General features: G+C 43.1%; 1 protein-coding gene across 1 annotated transcript in view; it reads right to left on the bottom strand.

Annotated features, from left to right (window-relative positions):
• The window catches only part of LOC122558129 (mucin-6-like), a 128,299-nt gene that overhangs the window by 17,358 nt on the left and 85,309 nt on the right, over positions 1-25,632 (bottom strand). Inside the window, exons 7-8 of the mRNA XM_043706448.2 lie at positions 3,881-4,022; positions 3,319-3,429 (exon numbers count right to left, since the gene is read on the bottom strand). Coding sequence (XP_043562383.2) covers positions 3,319-3,429; positions 3,881-4,022 — 253 coding nt within the window. The remainder of the gene's footprint in view (positions 1-3,318; positions 3,430-3,880; positions 4,023-25,632) is intronic.

Here is a 25,632-nt window from a genome sequence, read left to right as displayed (position 1 = left end):
ATTCACCAGGTCCACAGCATCTGTGAAGATATAAAGGTTTCAAATCTAATATCACTCTTCTTCAGATTTTCAGAGTCAACATGATTTGTGAAACATGCAAATACAATGTTCTTTATTTACCTTGATTTTTGATTGTAGACTGCAATGAGAAAATAACTGTTTTATAAACTAAAAGTAGCTGAAGGATTACCACAGGTTTTGAAAGCAAATAATTTAACACCCAGTGTAAGCATGTTTATGCAGGTGCTGATTATTATTTCTATTTGTTTGTAGGATGCTGTAGTCTTTGGTGTAGTTCCTTGGCTAATCTGTATGCTGGTGTTCTAGGTAGTGAGACTGTGAGTCTGAGGGGAACTCCTAGTTTGTGAATTTTGGGTAATCTGGAGAAACGTGGTGTTTTGGATCCGTCTGGTTTCATTTTTTGGAAGTCTGTCTTGTTTAATTCTCCAGATTTCTGAAGTTTTTTGAGTAGGGCTGTGATTCAGTTCCCAAGTTGTGGGGTCGGGTCTATCACCACCTGTTGGTAAGTATCAGTATTTGCAAGCAGTGTGTTCACTTTCTCAAAGTAGTCTGTTCGGTTGAAAATGACTGTCAAACATCCTTTGTTTGCAGGTAGGATAATGACATTTTTATCTTTTCTGAGTCCTTCAGGTGCTTTCCTTTCTTGTGTAATGAGTATGTTTCCTTCCTTTTTCCTACTTAATATTGCTTATGCTGTTTCGCATGTAAGTGATAGAGAGAGCTAAGTGATCCTGCTGTTTGATGCCTTCACCAGCTTGACGTCTCATCTGCAGGTATGCCTGATGCTGCTCCTGGCTTCTTCATTGAACCAGGGTTGATCTCCAACATTATTAATGGTAATATTTGAGTGGGGAATATGCCAGGCCATAAGGTTACAGATTATGTTGGAATACAATTCTGCTGCTATTGATGGCCCATGGTGTCTCACGTACATCTAGTTTTGATCTGCTAGATCTATTTGAAGTTTGTGCCATTTTGCACGATGATAAGAGTCACACAACATGATGCAGGTCATTCTCAATGTGAAGGTGGTAATTTGTCTCCATAAGGACAAGGCAGTCATCACTCTGACCAATACTGTCAGGGATAGATGCATCTGCAGTTGGCAAATTAATAAAGATGAGGTCAAGTACATTTTTCCCTCTTGTTGGTTCCATCACTACCTGCAGCAGATCCAGTCTAGCAGCTATGTCCTGCAGGAACCGACCATCTTGATCAGTAATGTTGCTGTGAGCCACTTGATGGTGGACTTTGAAATCCCCCACTAGATTCTCTTGTCATGCTCAGTGCATCCTCCAAGTGTTGCTCGACATGGGGGATACTGATTCATCCGTGGAGGGAGGATGATACATCGTAATCGGCAGAAGATTTTCTTGTCTATGTTTAATCTGAAGCCACAAGACTTCATGCGGTCTGGAGTCAATGTTGAGCACTACCAGGGCAACTCCCTCCTACCTTTACATCACTGTGCTGCCACCTCTGCTGGATGTAGGATGCAACTCCCAGGTCATTTCCTCTCACTGCAACTCCCAGGTAATTTCCTCTGCCCTGAAGCTCTTCAACCATGTTGTGACAGAATCTGGATGTAGGACATATCCACAGATAGTGATGGTGGCAGCTTGGACATTGTCTGTAAGGTATGATTCCATGAGTATAACTATGTCAGGATGTTACTTGACCAGTCTGAAACGACTCTCTCAATTTTGGCACTATCCCCCAGATGTTAGTAAGGAGGACTTTGAAGGCTCGACAGGGTTGTTTCTGCAATTGTCTTTTGTGGTGCCCAGGTCACTGTCAGATGATCCTCCTGGTTTCATTTCTTTCAGACTTTGTAGCAACTGGTACAACTGAATGGCTTGTTAGGCCATTTCAAAGGGCAGTTGAGAGTCAACCACATTACTGTGGGTCTGGAGCCTCATGTAAGCCAAACCAGGTGAGGATGGCAGATTTCCTGAAGTAGATGTTTTTTTCCTGATAATTGACAATGATTTCATGGTCATCAGTAGATCCTTATTTCCAGATTTAAAAAAAAAAATTGAATTCAAACTCCACCATTTGCCGTGGCAACATTTGCTCCTGGGTCCTTAGGATACAAGCTGAGTTTCTGGGTTAATAGTCTAGCAATAATACACTAGGCCACTGCCTCCCTAATAAAGCAGTTGATGATTTGCAGACAAGGATTACGTACAAATGGAGATTCAGGCAGCTACAAGTAGTTGATTGGTCTGCGAACTAGTGACTAGTTATTGAAAACAAAGGCCTTCCACCTGCTAACTGCTGTTTCATTGGTTCTCAGGGAGCTGAACAGCTTGGGCCTGTGCACAGCATAGAGCGATCTCAACAGATCTCCACTGGCTCAGAAATTGCTTCTGTCCTCTGCAATAAATCTATTGTAAGACTGAAGAAAGCGAGTTTATCTTTCCTTCCATAGTTGCTGCAAGCTGTGACTTTCAATTAATAAGTTAGAGAACTTTTATAAATGTGGACCAGTCATGTACTGCCTCTTTTGAAGGAGGTAGACCAAGAAGCAGCATAGTGATCAGCACAAAAAGCACTTTAGCAGGTCCTGTGAACAGAGATCACTGAACTGCTTTTGCTACAACCAATGCACCCCTGTCTTTGTCAATTCTGTGTATGTGTGTGAAATAATTTGTAAATGATTTGTGTTTTAACTAGTATAGTTGTTATGCAGATTTAATTTAATTCTTGTTAAGTGCAGAAACCTGATCTGTTCTTTTCGTCAACCTGGTTTCAAAGGCAATTAAATTGGGGAACTCTGAAAACCTTTCAAAATCTTTAACTTCTGTGGCAAGTCCAGCGACAGCAATGCTTGATTTTAGTGCACCAAGAAATGGAAATCATGTTTTGTAGTTTTTTGAGGAGGTAACGAATGCTCTGCATAAATGGGAAATGATGCATATACTATATGTAGATTTCGTAAACGCATTTGATAACTTTCCACATCAAAAGCTATTGCTGAACATAAAAACTCATGGTGTACGTGGTAGCATTTTGATATGTGTAGAAAGTTGGCTTGCTAACAGAAACCAGAGATTAGATTTAAGCACGTCATTTTTAGCTTCACAGGAAATAATTCATTCAGCGGAGGTTAACTAAATACAGAGAGAAAGTACAGGTTTGCTGACAAGGCAACATGGGATAATGAGTGAAAACTCAAATAGAACACAAACTAAAGTTGAAAAGTTTTGATTAAACCAAAAGAAGATTATATCATCCCATTGCAATCCTAATGCTTACATGTAACTGAATAATTGAAAATATGTATGAAGTAAATACCTCAAAATAAACTTTTATAGTCTTCGTACAAACTGTTTTTGAGCGGCTACAAATAACATTTTCTGCTACTATCTTGAAAGATGGCTGTGTGTATATTGCAGAACAAGCATCCTAAAGAAACAAACGGGTAGAAGATATGCTTTATGTACAAAATTATCAATTTCATAAAATTAGAAATACTTTTAACATAAAAGAATGCAGTTCCCAACTATGATTTAATTAGCAATTAAGATATGCTCCATTGCCTTATAAATCATTAAAACTCTCAATTGAAGTAACTATTACGATCCAGAAACACCGAGGATTTAGTGCTCCAACTCTCATCAGTATTTAATAATTCCTCTTGTAAAATAATGAGTAAAGGCAATTTGGATTTTTTGTGATGGTCATCATTTATTGCTCATGGCCACATTTGACAACTGTCCATTTGAAATGCCTACTGGAGATATATTGTTATCTCCATTACTGCTTTCAGGAAAAAAGTATGCTTGGTGCAAAGTGGAGTGACGATTGAAGGGGAGAGAGAAAAAAAAAATTAACCACAGTAAAGTTCACAATTTACCTGAACTAAAATATATTCACAATTTCCATCAAATACATATTGCTTTCCGTCAAACGTGGAGATATGCCCTTCACCGTGAACCATGCATGTTGAAGGACACATTGCATTTCTGTGGCAATTCCATTTTCCTCTACTGCAGAAACTGTTAAAAAGCAAAATCATCCCACAGATGTCAAAATATGTATCTATTATTAAAAAGAACTACATTTTTATATATGCATATTTAACACCCCCATGACAAAAAGCAATGTTACTTTGAGCAGATGTTCTGAGCATGCATTAATGTAGCCTGCCAACATTCTTTGCTACCCCTATGCTCGTGGATCCGTGAGTTCAACACTTATTGTGACATTGAACATTTCTTCTGCCACCTCTGCTTCAGGGCTCACTTTTTCCATTAAGACTCCTGCCATCCTCTGAGCTCCCATTCTCCTGCCTCCAACACACTGGCAGGAGAATGTTCACCTGAACACCCCATGCTGGACCATTAGTCGCTTTTGATCTCTTCATTTCCAACCCAAGGCCGCCTTCTGCTTCCCTGTCAATTTTTAACAAACAGCTGTATGTTCATACATTAGTGAACTCCCAGGCTTTTAGGGTGGTAAAACTTTCGAAGAAGTTACAGCAGATCACATGTGAAAAACATTAGACTTTAGCCCCTGTTAAGGCTATTAAGAGAAAATAAATGCCTGTCAGAATTCTGACTGGCGCACAAAATGTGGAGGGAGAAAATGAGTCTCCATAAGTGTTGGCATATACAAGAACCCAGTCCGTTATTTGAATGCTGAAACAGATAATGTTAGTGGGAGGAAATGTTAGTGAAACAGTGGTCTTGCTTTTCATTCTGGGGGAATCCTCCCACAGTGCAGCTTTGCAGTTTACATGATGAGAAATGAGAAGGCAAGTCTGATCATTGCTTCTTGCAATGCTTAAGACCATCAGAAATACAAAAGGAAGTAGGCCATTTGGCTCCTTGAGCCTGCTCCACCATTTGATAGGATCATGGCTGCTCTGACATTCCCAATAGCCCTTGAATCCTTTCCCGTTCAAGAATTTATCTATCTCGCCCGTAAATATACACAAAGACTTTGCTCCCGTCAGTTCTCTGTGGCAAGGAGTTCCAAAGATTCTCCACTGTCTGAGAGAAGAAATTCCTCATATTGGTGCCTCTTAATTCTGAAACTTTGCCCGCTGGTCCTAGACTCTCCCAATGAGGGAAAAGCCTATCGGCATTTGGCCTGTCAAGCCCTATATGTCTCAATGAGATCACCACTCATTCTTCTCAACTCCAATTATTTGAATTAAAGCTTGTTTAATATTTACTCATAAAATAATTGCTCCATGTCAGGGATCATCTTTATGATTCTTCTCCAAACTGCTTCCAATAATATTTTTTTTTAAGTAAGGGGAACAAAGCTGCTCACAGTAATCTAAATGTGGTCTCGCATGCAACTTGTAACGTTGTATTAAGACTTCTGTACTGTTATACTCCAACCCCCTTGAATTAAGGGCCAGCATTCTAATAGGAGAAAGTGAGGACTGCAGATGCTGAGGATCAGACTCGAGAGTGTCTTGCTGAAAAGTACAGCAGGTCCAGCAGCATCCAAGGAGAGGAGAATCGATGTTTTGGGCATAAGGAAGACTAATGCACCTTACCTAAGCATCCCTGAACAGTATGGGCAATTTAGCATGGCCAATTCACCTTTGGATTGTGGGAAGAAATTGGAGCACCCAGAGGAAACCCATGCAGACATGGGGAGAATGTGCAAACACAGACAATCACCCGAGCCTGGAATCAAACCCAGGTCCCTGGCGCTGTGAGCCACCGTGAAGAAAGCTGGGTAACTGTTCGAAGGGGGAAACAATAGTCAGTGCAGGGATCCCCTGTGGTCTTTCCCCTGAAAATCAAGTATACCGTTTGGATACTGTTGTTGGGGGGAGGGGGGGCGGGGGACGACTTACCAGAGGCATGCAGTGGGGTGCAGGTCTCTGGCACAGAGTCTGTTCATGTTGCACAGAAGGGAAGGAGGGAAAAGAGGAGAGTGTTAGTCACTGGGGACTCAATAGTTAGCAGGTCAGATTGAAGGTTTGTTGGGAACGATCAAGACTCACGGTTGGTGTGTTGCCTCCCAGGTGCCAGGGTCTGTGATATCTCAGATCGTGTCTTTGGGGTCCTGAAGGGAGAGGGTGACCAGCCTCAAGTCATGGTCCACATAGGTACCAATGACATAGGTAGAACGAGGGATAGGGATGTAAGGCAGGATTTCAGGGAGCTAGGGTGGAAGCTGAAAGCTAGAACAAACAGAATTGTTATCTCTGGTTTGCTACCTGTGCCAGGTGATAGCAAGGCAAGGCACAGGGAGAGATATCAGCCAAACATGTAGCTGCAGGGATAGTGCAGGAGGGAGGATTTCAGGTACATGGATAATTGGGGCTCATTCTGGGGAAGGTCGGACCTCTACAAACAGGACAGTCTTCACTTGAACCAGAGGGGTACTAATATCCTGGGTGGGAAATTTGCTGGTGATATTTGGTGGGTTTAAACTAGCTCAGTAGGGTGATGGGAACCTGAGGTGTAGTTCCAGTGCACAGGAGGATGAGAGGGAAGGCACGGACAGGATTTCACGGTCACAGGAATGTACTGGCAGACAACAAGCTGGTTTGAAGTGTGTATACTTCAACGCCAGAAGTATCCGAAATAAGGTAGGTCAGCTTGTAGCATGGATAGGTACCTATCGAAGACATGAATAGAGCAGGGTCAGGAATGGATATTACAGATTCCAGGATTTAGATCTTTCATTAAGTACAGGGAAGGCGGTAAAAGAGGGGGAGGTGTGGCCTTCTTAGTCAAGAACAGTGGCTGAAAGAACTTTTGACGATGACTCATCTCCTGAGATGGTATGGACAGAGGTTAGAAACAGGAGAGGAGAGGTCACGCTGCCGCAGCGTTCCAGGGACATGGAGGAGAGGATCAGCAAAACGATTCTGGGTAGGAGTGAAAGGAACAGGGTGGACTTTAACATCCCCAACATTGACTGGAAATGCTATAACTCTAGTAATTCGGATGGGATTAGTTTTTGTCGAATGTGTGCAGGAGGATTTCCTGACACATTATGTCAAAGGCCCAACAAGGAGGGAAGTCACACTAGATCTGGTGCTTGGTAATGAACCAGGCCATGTGTTTGATTTAATGGTAGGTGAACACTTTGGAGAGACTGACCATAATTCTGTTACGTTTAGTTTAGCGATGGGAAGAGATAGGTACATGCCACAGGGCAAGAGTTATAGATGGGGAAGGGCATTTATAATGGGATTAGGCAAGACTTAGGTTGCATAGAATGGGGTAGCTAATTGTAGGGGAGGGGGACAATTGAAATGTGGAGCTGGATTAAGGAACAGATATTGTAGTCCTTGATAGGTATGTTCCTGTCAGACAGGGAGGAAGTGATAAGGTAAGGGAACCATAGTTTACTAAAGAAATTGCATCTATTGTTAAGTGGAAGAAGAAGGCTTATGTGATGTTGAGACAAGATGGTTCAGATGAGGCGATGGAGAATTACTGATTAGCTAGGAAGAATTTAAAGAGAGAGTTAAGAAGAGCAAGGAGAGGGGAGGAGCAGTCTTTAGCAGGTAGAATAAAGGAGAACCCAAAAGCTTTCTATAGGTATGTGAGGAATAAAATGATGACTAGGGTATGAATAGAGCCTGTCAAAGACAGAAGGGGGAAATTGTGTGTGGACCCCATGGAGATCGGAGAGGTGCTAAACGAATATTTCTCATCTGTTTTCACTCAGGAAAAGCAGAATATTGTAGAGGAGAAGAATGAGATATGGGATATTAGACTAGAAAGGATCGAGGTTAGTAAGGAGGAGGTGTTATCAATTCTAGAAGGAGTGAAAGTAGACAAGTGTCCTGGGTCAGGTGGGATTTATCCGCGGATTCTCTGGGAAGGTAGGGAGGAGATGTTGGAACTTTCGGCCTTGATCATTGAGTCTTCATTGTCTACAAGTTTAGTACCAGAGGACTGGAGTATTGCAAATGTTGTGCACTTGTTCAAGAAGGGCAAGAGAGATGATCAGGTAATTATAGACCAGTGAGCCTTACGTCTGCTGTAGGAAAAGCTTTGGAAAGGATTAAATGAGATAGGATTTAAAATCATCTGGCAAGGAACAATTTGATTGCAGATAGTCAACGTGGTTTTATCAAGGGCAGGTCATATCTCACAAACCTCATTGAGTTTCTTGAGAAAGTGACCAAGCATGTGGATGAGAGTAAACAGTTCACGTGGTGTATATGGACTTCTGTAAAGCCTTTGATAAGGTTCCACACGGTAGGCTGTTGGAGATTATGCAGAGGCATGGGATTGAGGGTGATTTAGCAGTTTGGATTAGAAACTGGCTTTCTATTAGAAGGCAGCGAGTGGTGGTTGATGGAAAATATTCAGCCTGGAGTCCAGTTACTAATAGTGTGCCACAAGGATCTGTTTTGGGACCACGGCTGTTTGTCATTTTTATAAATGACTTGGACGCAGGCATAAGTGAATGAGTTAGTAAGTTTGCATTTGAAACTAAATGCAGTGTGGAAGAATGTTGCAGATTTCAGGGAACTTGGATAAACTGCTGAATTGGGCTGAGAGGTGGCAAATGGAGTTCAATGCAGATAAATGTGAGGTGATTCACTTTGGGAAGAATAACAGGAAGGCAGAATACTGGGTCAATGGAAAGATTCTTGGTAGTGTGGATGTAAAGAGGGATCTGAGAGTCCATGTACATAGATCCCTGAAAGTTGCCATCCAGGTTGATAGTGTTGTTAAGAATGCATACGGTGTGTTAGGTTTTATTGGTAGAGAGATTGAGTTGTGAAGCCGTAATGTCATATTGCAACTATACAAAACGCTAGTGCGGCCGCACTTGGAATATTGTGTACAGTTCTGATTACTCCATTACAGGAAGGATGTGGAAGCATTGGAAAAGGTGTAGAGGAGATTTACCAGGAGGTTGCCTGGTCTGGAGTGCAGGTCTTATGAGGAAAGGCTGAGGGACTTGAGTCTTTTCTCATTGGAGAAAAGAAGGCTAAGAGGGGATTTGACACAGACATACAAGATGATCAGAGGTTTAGATAGGGGAGACAGTAAAAGCCTTTTTCCTAGGATGACGTCAGCTTGTACGAGGGGGCATAGCTACAAATTGAGGGGTGATAGATTTAAGACAAGTGTCAGAGGCAGGTTCTTTACTCAGAGAGTGGTAAGTGTGTGGAATGCTCTGCCTGCCAATGTAGTTGACTCAGCCACATGAGTGGCATTTAAACAATCCTTGGATAAGCGCATGGATGTCGATGGGATAGTGTGGGGGATGGGCTCAGATTAGTTCAAAGGTCGGCGCTACATCAAGGGCCTGTTCTGCGCTGTATTGTTCTATGTGCCACCAACTTTACCAACTTTTTGCATACTGACTTAATCTATCAATATCTCTCTGTACACAGCCTTCTCACAACCTGCTTTTCTGTCTATTTTTGTATTGTTTGCAAATTTGGCTAGTGTATATTCACTTCCTTCTTCCAAGTCACTAAAATATATTGTAAGCAGGTGCAGTCCCAGCACTAACTCCTATGGAATTCTACTGGTCATATATCGCCAATCTGAAAAATAACTCCTTATCCTAACTCAATGTTTCGTCCCATTAGCCAATTCACTATCAATGTCAATTTTCTAGCTCTAAAATGCAGGCCCTTATCCTATGATTAACTTTTTGTGAGGTATCTTGACAAATGATTTGTAAAAGCCAAAATACAACAGAAATACTAATTCCCCTCTAGTTGAAATTCCTCAAAAAATTCTAATAAGTTGGTCAAACATGATTTCCGTTTCATTAATCCATGATGACTCTGCTTAATTAGATTATGATTTTCCAATGTGTTGTTATTACTTCCTTAATAATTGATTCCAATAATTTTCCAATAATAGATGTTAGACTAATTTGCCTCACCCACTTCTTGTCTCCCCCTTATTTTAATAGAGATGTCAATTTGGCAGTTTTCCAATCCTCTGGTACTTCTCCAGAACCCAAGGTTTTTTGAAAAATAAACCAAATGCATACACTATTTCTGCCCTCATCCTGATTCATTACTCTTAATTAAGTTTAGCACAATTGTTTTCAACCCAAGTTCCTCATTCTCAAAGTTAATCCTTTATTCTGCATTATAGTGCTTATTGTCCCCAAGAAACTCTTTCACTCTGAAACAAACAAGAACAGAATTTGCTCAAGAAACTAAGCAGTTCTGATAGCATCTGTAGAAAGAAAACAGCGTTCATGTTTCGGACATAGTGACATTTTATTCTAAGATCATTTATTAAGCCTGACTCATGAGATAATGACAAATCCATAATAGCTTAATCCTGGTTGGTTCCATGATATATTGTTCGAGGAAGCTGTCCCAAATACACTCTATGAATTCTTCAACATGGTAATGCAGAGGGCTTGTCAGTCTGACTCAACACTGGGACACAGACAGACTTCACACCTATGCTACAAAAGCTGAGATATCTTGAGAATGTAATTTAAAAGAAGTTCTGGGATTTACATATGATAGAACAGAAACCAACATATCCCATTCTAAAAGATGAAAGATTTAATCTAAAAGTGTTTAATGTATCACATCTCCATGACTGTGGATTCCTTTGGCTATAAATTCTGTGATCATAACCTTATCCTCCACAAACACCTGATGAAGGAGCGGTGCTCCGAAAGCTAGTGCTTCCAAATAAACCTATTGGACTACAACCTGGTGTTGTGTGATTTTTTTAACTTTGCATTGATAAAGCTATTGAAGTGTGCTGCTCTGTCATTGAGGGAGTGATCAACCTGATACAGTTTTGCCCTCAATTTTCCCTGGCACATAGTAACATATAAATATATGAGCAGGTGTAGGACATTTTGCCATACTGTTCAATTTAATAAGTTAATTGGCTGATCTTATCTCAATACCATATTCCAGCTTTCTCAATATCCTTTGATGCCTTTAACATCCAGAAATTGATCTCTCTTTTTCTTGAATATATTCAATTATTTGGCATCCAGAACCTTCCATGATAGAGAATCCTATCACGGAACACTTTGGAGGGGCAACACTTTTTGTCATCTTAGTCCTAAATGGTCTATCCCATATACTGAGATTATGTCCCAGATTCTAGACTCCCAACCAAGGAAAACATCCTCCATGCATCTAGTAAGTTCAGCACTAGCAGAGTGTTATACATTTCCATCAGATCACTTCTCATGAATACAGGCCAGTCAAATTTTTCCCAGAAGACAAATCCTGCCATCTCCAGTATCAGCCCAGTGAATGGCTATTGCATTCATAGAACATAGAATGTAGAAAAGTATAGCACAGTACTGGCTCTTCAGCCCTTGATGTTCTGCTGGCCTTATATCCTACTCTAAGATTGAGTCAGTATTCTAAGATCAGCATTTCCTGTATGGCCAATAAATCATTTCTTATATAGTGAGTCCAAAACTGTATGCAATACACCAGAAGTAGTCTCACCAAGGCACTGTATAACAGCAATAAGAAGTTCCTGCTTGTGACCTCAAATTCTTTTGCAATGAAAAATCAATGTACTATTCGTTTTCCTGATTGCTGCTGCACCAGCCTGTCTACTTTCAGTGACTGGTGTACAAAGACAATTAGATACTTCCCAATATATCACAATTTATTCAATTGTCTTGCTTTCTGTTTTTCATACCAAGATGTACAACTTCACGATAAGCTATATGATATCGCATCGGCCATGTGTTTGCCTACTTACTTAACTTGTCTAAGGCACCCTGAAGCCTCTTTGCACCCTCTTCATAATTCATAATCCCAAATAATTTTATGTCATCATTAAATTTGAAAATATCTCGCAAACAAAAACAAAAACTGCAGGAAAAATTCAACAGGTCCATCAGCATCTGTGAAGAGAAAACAGAGTAATGTTTCAAGTTCAGTGACCCTTCCTCTGAAAAATTGGAAAGGTTGCACCCGAACTAGAGTGGCACCAATTATTTGGGTGGGAGGTTTGCTACAGCTCTCTTGGCGGCAGGGGGGGGGATTTAAACTGGTTTGGCGGGGGATGGCAACCGCAGCCACAGATCAGAGGATGGGGTAACTGGTAAACAGAAAGATATGGCATTCAGAGAGTCTATGAGGAAGGATAGACAGGTTGATAGGATAAAGTTGTAGACAGTGTGATGAGTTGAAGTGTGCCTATTTTACCAAAAGAAGTGTCAAGAATAAGGGTGATGAACTTAGAACATGGATCAGTACTTGGAGCTGTGATGTTGTAGCCATTATGGTGACTCAGATATCACAGGGGTAGGAATTGTTATTGGATGTTACAGGGTTTAGATGTTTCAAAAGGCATAGTGAGGGAGGTAAAAGAGGTGGGGGAGTGGTATGGTTAATCAGGGATAGTATCGAGCTGCAGAAAGGGAGGGTATTGAGGAGGATTTGTTTACTGAGTCAGTATGGGTAGAAGTCAGGAACAGAAAAGGAGCAGTCTTTGTATTGTGAGTTTTCTACAGACCAGGACAATTCCCTTATCTCTCAACATTTACCCTGACTAATGCACCTAACACTAGGGGCAATTTAGCATGGCCAATCTATCCAACCTGCACATCTTTGGATTGTGGGAGGAAACCGGAGCACATGGAGGAAACCCACGCAGACATGGGGAAAATGGGCAAACTCCACACAGACAGTTGCCTAAGTCTGGAATCGAACCCAGGTCCCTGGTGTTGTGAGCAGCAGTGCTAACCACTGAGTGCAGAATAGGGGACAGATTTTAGAAATGAGCAAAAGTAACAGGATTGTTGTCGTGCGTGATTTCAACGTCCCTAATATTGATCAGACCCTCCTTAGTGCAAATAGTTGGGATGAAGTAGATTTTGTCAGGTGTGTCCAGGAAAGATTCCTGACTAAATATGTAGATAGGCCAACTGGAGGGGAGGCTATATTGGATTTGGTGTTTGGTAACAAACCAGCTCAGACAGCAGATCACTTGGTGGGAGAGCATTTCAGTGATAGTGATCAGAACTCCCTAACCTTTACTATAGCGAGTTAGTAAGTTGCCGATGAAATGAGAATTGGTGAAGTTGTGGATAGTGTGGAGGGCTTTGTAGGTTGCAACGGGACATTGACAGGATACAGAGCTGATCTGAGAAATGGTAGTTGGAGTTCAACCTGGAAAAGTATGACTTGATTCATTTTGGAAGGTCAAATTTGAATGCAGATTTCAGGGTTAAAGACAGGATTCTTGGCAGTTTGGAGGAACAGAAGGATCTTTGGGTCCACATCCATAGATCCACAAAATTGACACCCAAATTGATCAGGTTGTTAAGGAGGCATATTGTGTATTGGCCTTCATTAGTAGAGGAATTGAGTTTAAGAACTGCTAGGTTATGCTGCAGCTCGATAAAACACTGGTTAGACCACTCTTGAAATATTGCGTTCTGTTCTGGTCATCTCATTTTAGGAAGGGTGTGGAGACTTTAAAGAGGATGCGGATCAGATTTACCAGGATGCTGCCTGGACTATCTAAAGATCAGCAAGGCGGCCTTTGTGTGGAGCCGCAGAAAAGGGGGAGATACTAAATGAGTATTTCGCATCAGTCTTTACTGTGGAAAAGGAAATGGAAGGTATAGAATGTAGGGAAATAGATGGTGACACCTTGAAAAATGTCCATATTACAGAGGAGGAAGTGCTGGATGTCTTGAAACGCATAAAGGTGGATAACTCCCCAGGACCTGATCAGGTGTACCCTAGAACCCTGTGGGAAGCTAGAGAAGTGATTGCTGTGCCTCTTGCTGAGATATTTGTATCACCAATAGCCACAGGTAAGGTGCCGGAAGACTGGAGGTTGTCTGATGTGGTGCCACTGTTTAAGAAGGGTGGTAAGGACAAGCCAGGGAACTATAGACTAGTGAGCCTGACGTCAATGGTGGGCAAGTTGGAGGGAATCCTGAGGGGCAGGATGCACAAGTATTTGGAAAGGCAAGGACTGATTAGGGATAGTCAACATGGCTTTGTGCGTGGGAAATCATGTCTCACAAACTTGATTGAGTTTTTTGAAGAAGTAACAAAGAGGATTTATGAGAGCAGAGCAGTAGATGTGATCTATATGGACTTCAGTAAGGTGTTCGACAAGTATCCCCATGGGAAACTGGTTGGCAAGGTTAGATTTCATGAAATACAGGGAGAACTACCCATTTGAATACAGAACTGGCTCAAAGGTAGAAGACAGAGGATGGTGATGGAGGGTTGTTTTTCAGACTGGAGGCTTGTGACCAGTGGATTGCCACAAGGATCGGTGCTGGGTCCTCTACTTTTTGTCATTTATATAAATGATTTGAATGTGAGCATAAAAGGTATAGTTAGTAAGTTTACAGATGACACCAAAATTGGACGTGTAGTGGACAGCGAATAAGGTTACCTCATATTACAACGGGATCTTGATTAGATGGGCCAATGGGCTGAGAAGTGGCAGATGGAGTTGAATTCAGATAAATGCGAGGTGCTGCATTTTGGGAAAGCAAATCTTAGCAGGACTTATACATTTAATGGTAAGGTCCTAGGGAGTGTTGCTGAACAAAGAGACCTTGGAGTGCAGGTTCATAGCTCCTTGAAAGTTGAGTTGCAGGTAGATAGGATAGTGAAGGCGGCGTTTGGTATGCTTTCCTTTATTGGTCAGAGTATTAAGTACAGGAGTTGGGAGGTCATGTTGTGGCTGTACAGGACATTGGTTCGGCCACTATTGGAATATTGCGTGCAATTCTGGTCTCCTTCCTATCAGAAAGATGTTGCAAAACTTGAAAGGGTTCAGAAAAGATTTACAAAGATGTTGCTAGGGTTGGAGGATTTGAGCTATAGGGAGAGGCTGAACAGGCCTCTGTTTTCCCTGGAGCGTTGGAGGCTGAGGAGTGACTTTATAGAGGTTTACAAAATTATGAGGAGAATGGATAGAATAAATAGATAAAGTCTTTTCCTGGGGTCGGGGAGTCCAGAACTAGAGGGCATAGGTTTAGGGTGAGAGGGGAAAGATAAAGAAGAGACCTAAGGGGCAACTTTTTCACGGAGAGGGTGGTATGTGTATGGAATGAGCTGCCAGAGGAAGTGGTAGAGGCTGGTACAACTGCAACATTTAAAAGACATTTGGATAGGTATATGAATAGGAAGGGTTTGGAGGGATTTGGGCCGCATGCTGGCAGGTGGGACTAGATTGGGTTGGAATATCTGGTCAGCATGGACGGGTTGGACCGAAGGTTTCCTTGCTATACATCTTTATGACTCTATGACTAGAGGTCATGTCTTATAAAGAAAGGTTGAGGGAGCTAGGGCTTTTCTCATTGGAACGAAGAAGGATGAGAGGTGTACACACTGTTGACAGGCATAGGTGAAGTGAATAGCCAAAGACTTTTTCCCATGGCGGAAATGGCTATCATGAGGGGTCATAAGTTTAAGGTGATTAGAGGAAAGTTTAAGAGAGATGTCAGAGATAGGTTCTTCACACAGAGATTGGTGGGTGTGTGAAGTGCACTGCCAGCAGTGATTGTAGAGTCAGATACATTAGGGACAGTTAAGCAACTCTTGGATAGGCATTTGAGTATAGTAAAATAAAGGGTATGTAGGTTAGTTTGATCTTAGAGTAGATTACTTACAGTGTGGAAACAGGCCCTTCGGCCCAATAAGTCCACACCCTTTCCCCTACACCTAACACTATGGGCAATTTAGCACGGCCAATTCACCTGACCTGCACATCTTTGGACTCTGGGAGGAAACCCACGCAGACACGGGGAGAATGTGTAAACTCCACACAGTCAGTCGCCTGAGGCAGGAATTGATCCCGGGTCTCTGGCGCTGTGAGGCAGCAGTGCTAACCACTGTGCCACCATGCCGCCCACTAAAAGTAGGATAAAGGTTCGGGATAACATCGAGGGCAAAAGGTCCTGTACTGTGCTGAACTTTTCTATACTGGGAGAAAGTGAGGACTGCAGATGCTGGAGACCAGAGTTGAAAAATGTGGTGCTGGAAAACACAGCAGGCCAGGCAGCATCTGAGGAGCAGGAGAATTGACGTTTCAGGCATAAGCCCTTCTTCAAGAATGAGGCTGTGTGCCAAGCGGGCTGAGATAAAGGGTAGGGGGGAGGGAATTTGGGGGAGGGGCACTGGGAATACGATAGGTGGAAGGAGGTGAGGGTGAGGTGATAGGCCGGAGAGGGGTTGGGGACTGAGAGGTCGGGAAGAAGATTGCAGGTCAAGAGGGCGGTGCTGAATCCGGGGGTTGGGACTGAGATAAGGTGGGGGAGGGGAAATGAGGAAGCTGGAGAAATCTACATTCATCCTGTGTGGTTGGAGGGTTCCTAGGTGGAAGATGAGGCGCTCTTCCTCCAGGGGTCGTGTGGTCAGGGTCTGGCGATGGAGGAGGCCAAGGACCTGCATGTCCTTGGCGGAGTGGGAGGGGGAGTTAAAGTGTTCAGCCACGGGGCGGTTGGGTTGGCTGATGTGGGTGTCCCAGAGGTATTCCCTGAAACGTTCCGCAAGTTGGCGGCCTGTCTCCCCAATGTAGAGGAGACCACATCGGGTGCAACGGATACAGTAAATGATGTGTGTGGAGGTGCAGGTGAGTTTGCGACGGATATGGAAGGATCCATTGGGGCCTTGGAGGGAGGTGAGGGGGGAGGTGTGGGCGCAAGTTTTGCACTTCTTGTGGTTGCAGGGGAAGGTGCCGGGAGTGGAAGTTGGGTTGGTGGGGGCTGTGGACCTGTCGAGGGAGTCATGGAGGGAGTGGTCTCTCCGGAACGCTGATAGGGGTGGGGAGGGAAATATATCCCTGGTGGTGGGGTCTGTTTGGAGGTGGCGGAAATGACGGTGGATGATACAATGTATCCGGAAGTTGGTGGGGTGTAAGGTGAGGACCAGTGGGGTTCTGTCCTGGTGGCGATTGGAGGGGCGGGGTTCAAGGGCGGAGGTGCCGGAAGTGGAGGAGATGTGGTGGAGAGCATAGTCGACCACGTCGGAGGGGAAATTGCGGTCTTTGAAGAAGGAGGTCATTTGGGTTGTTCGGTAGTGGAATTGGACCTCCAGGGAGCAGATGTGGCGGAGGTGAAGGAATTGGGAATACGGGATGGCGTTTTTACAGGAGGCAGGGTGGGAGGAGGTGTAATCTAGATAGCTGTGGGAGTCGGATTGTATTGGTGCTACCTCGTGCTCCCACACGGAGGTTGGACAGTTCATCCACTTTACTAACACCTTCCACCCCGACTTCAAATTTATCTGGACCATCTCAGACTCCTCCTCCCCTTCCTAGACCTCTCCATCTCTATCTCGGGCGACCGACTCAACACAGACATTTACTACAAACTGACCGACTCCCACAGCTACCTAGATTACACCTCCTCCCACCCTGCCCCCTGTAAAAACTCCATCCCGTATTCCCAATTCCTTCGCCTCCACCGCATCTGCTCCCTGGAGGACCAATTCCACTACCGAACAACCCAAATGACCTCCTTCTTAAAAGACCGCAATTTCCCCTCCGACGTGGTCGACGATGCTCTCCACTGCATCTCCTCCACTTCCCACACCTTCTCCCTTGAACCCCGCCCCTCCAATCGCCACCAGGACAGAGGCCCACTGGTCCTCACCTTCCATCCCACCAACCTCCGGATACATCGTATCATCCACCATCATTTCCGCCACCTCCAAACAGACCCCACCACCAGGGATATATTTCCCTCCCCACCCCTATCAGCGTTCCGGAGAGACCACTCCCTCCATGACTCCCTCGACAGGTCCACAGCCCCCACCAACCCAACCTCCACTCCCGGCACCTTCCCCTGCAACCACAAGAAGTGCAAAACTTGCGCCCACACCTCCCCCCTCACCTCCCTCCAAGGCCCCAATGAATCCTTCCATATCCGCCACAAATTCACCTGCACCTCCACACACATCATTTACTGTATCTGTTGCACCCGATGTGGTCTCCTCTACATTGGGGAGACAGGCCGCCTACTTGCGGAACATTTCAGGGAACACCTCTGGGACACCTGCACCAACCAACCCAACTGCCCCATGAACCCTTTAACTCCCCCTGCCACTCCGCCAAGGTACTTGGCCTCCTTCATCGCCAGACCCTGACCACACGACACCTGGAAGAGGAGTGCCTCATCTTCCGCCTAGGAACCCTCCAACCACACGGGATGAATGTAGATTTCTCCAGCTTCCTCATTTCCTCTGTCCCCACCTTATCTCAGTCCCAACCCCCGAATTCAGCACCACCCTCTTGATCTGCAATCTTCTTCCCGACCTCTCCGTCCCCACCCCCTCTCCGGCCTATCACCCTCACCCTCACCTCCTTCCACCTATCCTATTCCCAGTGCCCCTGCCCCAAATTCCCTCCCCCCTACCCTTTATCTCAGCCCGCTTGGCACACCAGCCTCATTCCTGAAGAAGGGCTTATGCCCGAAACGTCGATTCTCCTGCTCCTCGAATGCTGTCTGGCCTGCTGTTTTTTCCAGCACCACATTTTTCAACTATGCTCTATGCTGCATTTGCTTCCCTCATCCAAGGCATTTTATGTGTATAGTGAATACTTGGGCCCTAAGCATTGTTCCTTGCAGCATCCCCTTCATCACTATCTGCCATGCAGAAAGAGATCCATTTATTACCACTCTCTGTTTCCTGTCTGCCAACCAACTCTCAACCCATGTTAATATATATTACCGCTATCCCATGCGCTTTAACTTTGCCCAATAATGTCATATGAATGCCCTTATCAAAAGCCTTCTGAAAATCCAAATACACTACATCTAATAGTTCTCCTTAATCTATTCTACTAGCTAAATCCTTTAAAAAATACACCACTGGATTTTCTAAGCATGATTTGCTTTTATAAACCCATGCTGACTTTGTCTAATCCTGTTTTTTTTTCCCCCATGTTCTGTTATCACATCTTTTATAACTGTTGCTAGCACTTTCCCCAGGACTCATATCAGGCTAATTGGTCTGTAATTGTCTTGTTTTTCTTCCCCTCTTTTTTTAAAATTGTAGGGTTACATTTTCTATCTAAAATCAAAGAAGTTTGGAAGATCACCACCAATGTAACCAGTATTTCTAAGGCCTCTTCTTTTAGAACACTGGATATAGATTATCAGACTTACCAGACTTTAATTTCATTTATTTTTTAGCAGTATTTTTTAATTAGTACTGACTTTCTTCAATCCTGCCCTTTCACTGGACCCTTAGTTCTCTAACAATTCTATGAGATTATTTGTGGCCTCTTTTGTGAAGACTGACCAAACTATATGCTCAGTTCTTCTGGTATTTCTTTGTTCCCCACTATAATTTCCTAACTGTAAGGGACTTCAATTTGTCTTCTTTAATCATTTTCTCCTCACATATTTATAGAAGCTTTTATGGCTAGTTTCTACATTTCTTGCAATTTTATTCTCATGTGCGATTTTACCGAGCTGGACCAAATGTTTTGTACTCTTTTGCTGAATTCTAAAATGCTCTCGGTACTCAGGCTTGCTGCTTTTTCAGGTATTTTAATATGGTTCCTCTTTGATCTAGTACTACCTCAAATTTATTTTGTAAGTTATGGATCAGCCATCTTTCCTCTTTTATGTTTTGCCAGACAGAAGTAAGTAAGGAATAAAGTGCAATTCATGCACACATTCTTTAAATGGAACAATTACCTATCCACAATCAACATTTTTCGTAAGGTTCCAAATCTATCTTGCCAATCTTTCAGTCATATCCTCAAAGTTCTCTTTATTTAGATTCAGGAACCAAATTTTGGAATTGACTACGTCACTTTCCAGATGAATGAAGAATTCTATCATATTACAGTTGCTTCTCCCAAGTGAGCCTGCACAACAATAACAAAAACAGAAATTGCTGGAAAAACACAGCAAGTCTGGTAGCATCTGCAGAAAGAAAACAGATCACCCCTCATTCTTCAAAACCCTAGAAAATAACGGCCTAGTCTCCTCAATCTCTTTTCATAGTTAAGACTGGAGGATAGCAAATGCTGTTCCCTTATTCAAAAAGGGGAGTAAAGACAACCCTAATAATTATAGACCAATGAGGCTTACTTTGGTTCTGGGTAAAGTGTTGGAAAAGGTTATAAGAGATAGGAATTATAATCATCTAGAAAGGAATAAATTGATTCGGGATAGTCAACATAGTTTTGTGAAGGGTAGTTTGTGCCTCACAAAACTTATTCAGTTCGTTGAGGAGGTGACCAAACAGGTGGATAAGGGTAAAGCGGTTAACATGGTGTATATGGATTTCAGTAAGGAATTTGATAAGGTTCTGCATAAAATACAGAGGCATGGGATTGAGGGAAATTTAACGGGTTTGGATCAGTAATTGGCTAGCTGAAAGAAGGCAGAGGATGGTGGTTGATGGGAAATATTCATCCTGAGATCAGTTACTAGTGGTGTACGGCAAGGATCTGTTTTGGGTCCACTGCTGTTTCCCTCTTTTCCAAATGACCTGGACGAGGGCTTGGAAGGATGGGTTAGTAAATTTGCGGATGACACTAAGGTTAGTAGAGTTGTGGATAGTGACAAAGGATGTTGTAGGTTACAGAGGGACATAGATAAGCTGCAGAGAGGTGGCAAATGGAGTCTAATGTGGAAAAGTGTGAGGTGATTCATTTTGGAAGGAGCAACAAGAATGCAGAGTACTGGGCTTATGGTAAGATTCTTGATGGTGTAGATGAGCAGTGGGATCTCCATGTCCATATACATAGATCCCTGAAAGTTGCCACACATGTTGATAGGGTTGTTAAGAAGGCATAATGTGTGTTAGCTTTTATTGGTAGAGGAATAGAATTTCGGAATCATGAGGTCATACTGCAGCTGTACAAAACTCTTGTGCGGCTGCACTTGGAATATTGTGTACAGTTCTGGTCATCACATTATACGAATGTGGAAGTTTTGGAAAAGGTTCAGAGGAGATTTACTCGAATGTTGCCTGCCATGGAGGAAAGGTCTTACAAGGAAAGGCTGAGGGACTTGAGGCTGTTTCCATTGGAGAGAAGAAGGTTGAGAGGTGACTTAATTGAGAGATAATTAGAGGATTAGATAGGATGGACAATGAAAGCCTTTTTTCCTCGGATAGTGATGGCTAGCACAAGGGAACATAGCTTTAAATTGAGCGGTGATAGATATAGGACAGACGTCAGAGGTAGTTTCTTTACTCAGAGAGTAGTAGGGGCATGGAATGCACTGCTTGCAACAGTCGTAGACTCGTCAACGTTAAGGGCATTTAAATGATCATTGGATAGACATATCGACGAGAATGGAATAGTGCTGGTTAGATGGGCTTCAGATTGGTTTCACAGATTGGCACAATATCAAGGGCCAAAGGGCCTGTACTGCGCTGTAATGTTCTATGTTCTTTGCCTTTCAAATGTTGTTCATGTACATGCTCAATCATGTCTGCTGGCAGCTCATCCATTTGCATACAACCCTCTGTATAAAACTTTGTCCCTAGGTTCCCTTTTATTCTTTCCCCTCCAACCTTAAACTGATGCGCTCTAGTCCTAAATTCCACAAGCCTGGGAAAAAAAATTGAATGCATTCACCCTATCCATGCCTCTCATGATCTTATACACTTCCATAAGATTCCCCCTCAGTCTCCTACACTCTAAATAAAGAAGTCTTAACTTGTCCAACCTCTCCCTATAACTCAGATCATTGAGACCTGGCAACATCCTTCTAAATTCCTTCTGCACTCTTCCAGTTTAATAACATCATTCCTATAGCAAGTTGACCGAAACTGAACACAATACTCCACGTGCTGCCTCACTAACGTCCAGTACAACTGCAAACTAACTTCCGAACTTCTATACTCAATGCCCTGACTGAAGACCAGAGCGCCAAAAGGCTTCTTAACTAACCTGTCTACCTGTGACTCCACTTTCAGAGAACCATGCACCTAAATTCCAAGGTCCCTCTTTTCCACTACACTCCTTAAGGCCCTACCATTCACCATGAAACTCCTGTCTTGACTTGACTTTCCAAAACAGAAGACCTCACACATCTATATCAAATTCATTTGCCATTTCTCAATCCACTTCTCAGCTAATCAAGGTCCTGCTGCAATTTCCGATAACCTTACTCCTATCCACAATACCACCTATTTTAGTGTCATCTGCAAACTTACTAATCATGTATTGTAAATTCTTATCCAAACCGCTGTATAGATACCAAACAGCAATGAGCCCAGCACGAACCCTGAGGCACTCTACGAGTCACAGGTCTCCAATCCGACAAGCATCCATCCACTATTACCCTCTGCTTCCTACCATCAGGCCAATTGTGTATCCAATTTGCCAGCTCTTCCTAGATTCTATGCGATCTAACCTTCTGGAGCAGCATACCATGTGGAACCTTATCAAAGGACTTTCTGAAATCCATGTAGCCTATGTCTACTGCCCTGCCCTCATCATCCTTCATGGCCATTTCATCAAAGAGCTCTAACAAAGTTGTAAGGCATGATCTCTCAAGCACAAAGCCATGCTGACTATTCCTAATCAAACCCTGTTTTTCCAAATGCACATATCTTATTTGTCAGAATCATCTCAATTTACCTACCCCAGGTGTTCAACTTACTGGTTTATAATTCTCAGGTTTTTCTGTTCAGCCCTTCTTGAATAAGGGCACAACATTCACTACCCTCCAGTCTTCTAGCACTCCATCAGTGGCTAATGATTATGCAAAAATATCAGCTAGAGCCTCTGCAATTTCTTTTCTAGCTTCTTGCAGTGTTCTTGGATATATCTAGTCAGGAGCAGAGATTTATCCAGCTTCATACATTTTAATATGTCCAAAATCTCCTCTACTGGGATATGGACTGTCCCCAAGAAATCACAACTAACTTTCCCAAGTTCCCAAGTCTTCATGTCTTTGTCCACGGGAAACACAGAGGAAAAATATTCATTGAGCACCTTGCCCATCTGCTAGAGCCTCTGCAATTTCTTTTCTAGCTTCTTGCAGTGTTCTTGGATATATCTAGTCAGGAGCAGGAGATTTATCCAGCTTCATTCATTTTAATATGTCCAAAATCTCCTCTACTGGGATATGGACTGTCCCCAAGAAATGAAGTTGACAAATGTGGTGCTGGATAAACACAGCAGGCCAGGCAGCATCTGAGGAGCAGGAGAATCGACGTTTCGGGCATAAGCCCTTCTTCAGGAATGAGGCTGGTGTGCCAAGCGGGCTGAGATAAAAGGTAGGGGACAGGAAATTTGGGGGAGGGGCGCTGGGAATACGATAGGTGGAAGGAGGTGAGGGTGAGGGTGATAGGCCGGAGAGGGGGTGGGGACGGAGAGGTCGGGAAGAAGATTGCAGGTCAAGAGGGCGGTCCTGAATCCGAGGGTTACCCAAGTTCCCAAGTCTTCATGTCTTTGTCCATGGGAAACACAGAGGAGAAATATTCATTGAGCACCTTGCCCATCTCCTGTGGTTCTACACATACATATCCACTTTGGTCCTTGAGGGGTTTCGTATTCTCTTTCTAATTATTCTTTCTCCTTTAATACACTGAAAGAACCTCTTTGGATTCACTCTAATCTTCTCAGCCAAACCTATCTTGTGCCCGTTTTCATTCTCCTGATTTCCTTCTTCAGTAATCTCCAAACTTCCCTATATATCTCCAGGGTTCCATTGATCCCAACTTCCTGTACCTGAGCCATATGTCCTTCTTTTTTTCTGGTCAAAGCCTCAATATCTCTTGTTATCCAGGGTTCCCTATTCCTGTCAACTTTGCCTTTCACATATGGACCGTGAACTCTAGCTATCTCACTTTTAAAGGCCTCCTACTTTTCAGAGGTCCCTTTGCCTGCAAGCAAACTATTCCAATCAATCCCTGCAAGCTCATGTCAATTCCATTAAAATTTACCTTGCCCCAGTTTAGAATCTGAACCTGTGGACCAGTTTCATCCCTCTCTATAACAATTTTAAAATGAATAGAACTATGGTCACTGGTCCCAATTTTTTCTCCCACCATCACCTCAGTCACTTGTCATGGCCTATTTACTAAGATTAGGTTGAGTTTTGCCCCTTCCCAAATAGGACTCTCTATATACTGCTTGAGGAAACTTTCCTGAACACACTTAACAAATTCCAACCCATCTAAGCCCTTAACGCGCTGCCAGTCCCAGTCTATGTTAGGAAAATTAAAATCCCCTCCTATGACAACCCTATTGGTCCTGCAAGTCTCCCCAATCTCCCTGCATATTTGTTCCTCTAATTCCTGTTGACTATTTGGGGGCCTATAGTACAACCCCAATAATGTCATCACACCCTTCTTATTTCTTAGCTCCATCCACAGTTATTTCATCTCTGACGACTGCTGTGATACTCCTTAATCAAAAGTGAAACTCCCACTCCTCTCTTTCCACCATTTCTGTCCTACTTGAAGCACCTATACCCTGGTACATTAAGCTGCCAGTCCTGTTCCCCCTCTTAGCCATTTTTCTGTAATGGTTATAATATCCCAATCCCACATATCTATCCACACCCTGAGGTCATCGGCCTTACCTGACAGTCCTCTTGCATTGAAATAGATGAAATTTAATCCAACAGGCATTCCTTGCTCCCTACTGTGCTATGTCCGGACCTGTCTCTTTACTAAAGGGATGGTGAAGAAGGAAGGGCATTAGATTTTTAGGTCATTGGAACAGTTTCTGGGGTTGATGGACTGGACTGATTTTACCTGAACTGGACTGGGTCCAATATCCTTGATAGGAGGTTTGCTTGCACTGTCGGTAAAATTTTAAACTAATTTGGCAGGGTAATACAGCACTCTGTAAAACTTGATGGAAAGTCGGGTCAAGGTCTGACCAGATATAGAAAGAATGCTAGGACAATCTGTAGGTGCAGAAACATGGGCAGGATAGGCATAGGGGAGTCCAGAAAACTAAACTGCATCAATTTTAATATAAGGAGCTTGACTGGTAAGGCGGATGAACCTAGAACATTAATTAGTGTGTGGGAATGTGATATTGTTGCTACCACCAAGATATGATTGAAGGAAGGTCAGTGGTGACAGCTCAACATTCCACATAGAAGCTTCAATTATGATAGCAGGGACTGGAATGTTAGCAAAGTGGTCGCACTGCATTATTAATGAATGAAAACATCACTGCAGTAATGAGTGACGATGTTCTGGAAGGGTCTTCAAATAAGTCCATCTAGATTCAACTTAGAAATTAAAGAGGGGCAATTACTTTGCTGGGATTAAATAAGAAGTTACATAACACCAGGTTATGGTCCAACAGTTTATGTGAAATCACAAGCTTTTGGAGAGCTGCTCCTTCATCAGAGGAGTTGATGGGATTAGACTACAGGTCTCCCAACAGTCAGAGGGAGGTAGAGGAGCAGGAATGTTGGCAAATCACGGAAAGTTGTGAAAGAAACAGAGTTATAAATATCAGAGATTTCAACTTTGCTGGCATTAACTAGGATCATCTTAGTGTGAAAGGATTAGATGGGGTGCTTGCCTTTACAAGCCAGGGAATGGAATATGGGAGCAACAAAGTATTTTTATAACTTCTTAAAACACTGGTTATGTCACAGATGAAATACTGTATCCAATTCTGGTCACCACACAATCAGAAGGACATGACTGCAGTGGGGTGAATTTTTAGAGAAGATTCTCCAGAATATTGCCTGGAATTAAAATCTTGGTTTTGAGGAGTGACTGGA

The sequence above is a fragment of the Chiloscyllium plagiosum genome, unplaced genomic scaffold, assembly GCF_037043375.1.
Source record: "Chiloscyllium plagiosum isolate Xiang-an unplaced genomic scaffold, Cpla_swu_hap1 HiC_scaffold_18, whole genome shotgun sequence".
Taxonomy (NCBI): Eukaryota; Metazoa; Chordata; class Chondrichthyes; order Orectolobiformes; family Hemiscylliidae; genus Chiloscyllium; species Chiloscyllium plagiosum.
The sequence above is the reverse complement of the archived record's forward strand: the minus strand, read 5'-3'. Positions and strand labels throughout refer to the sequence as shown.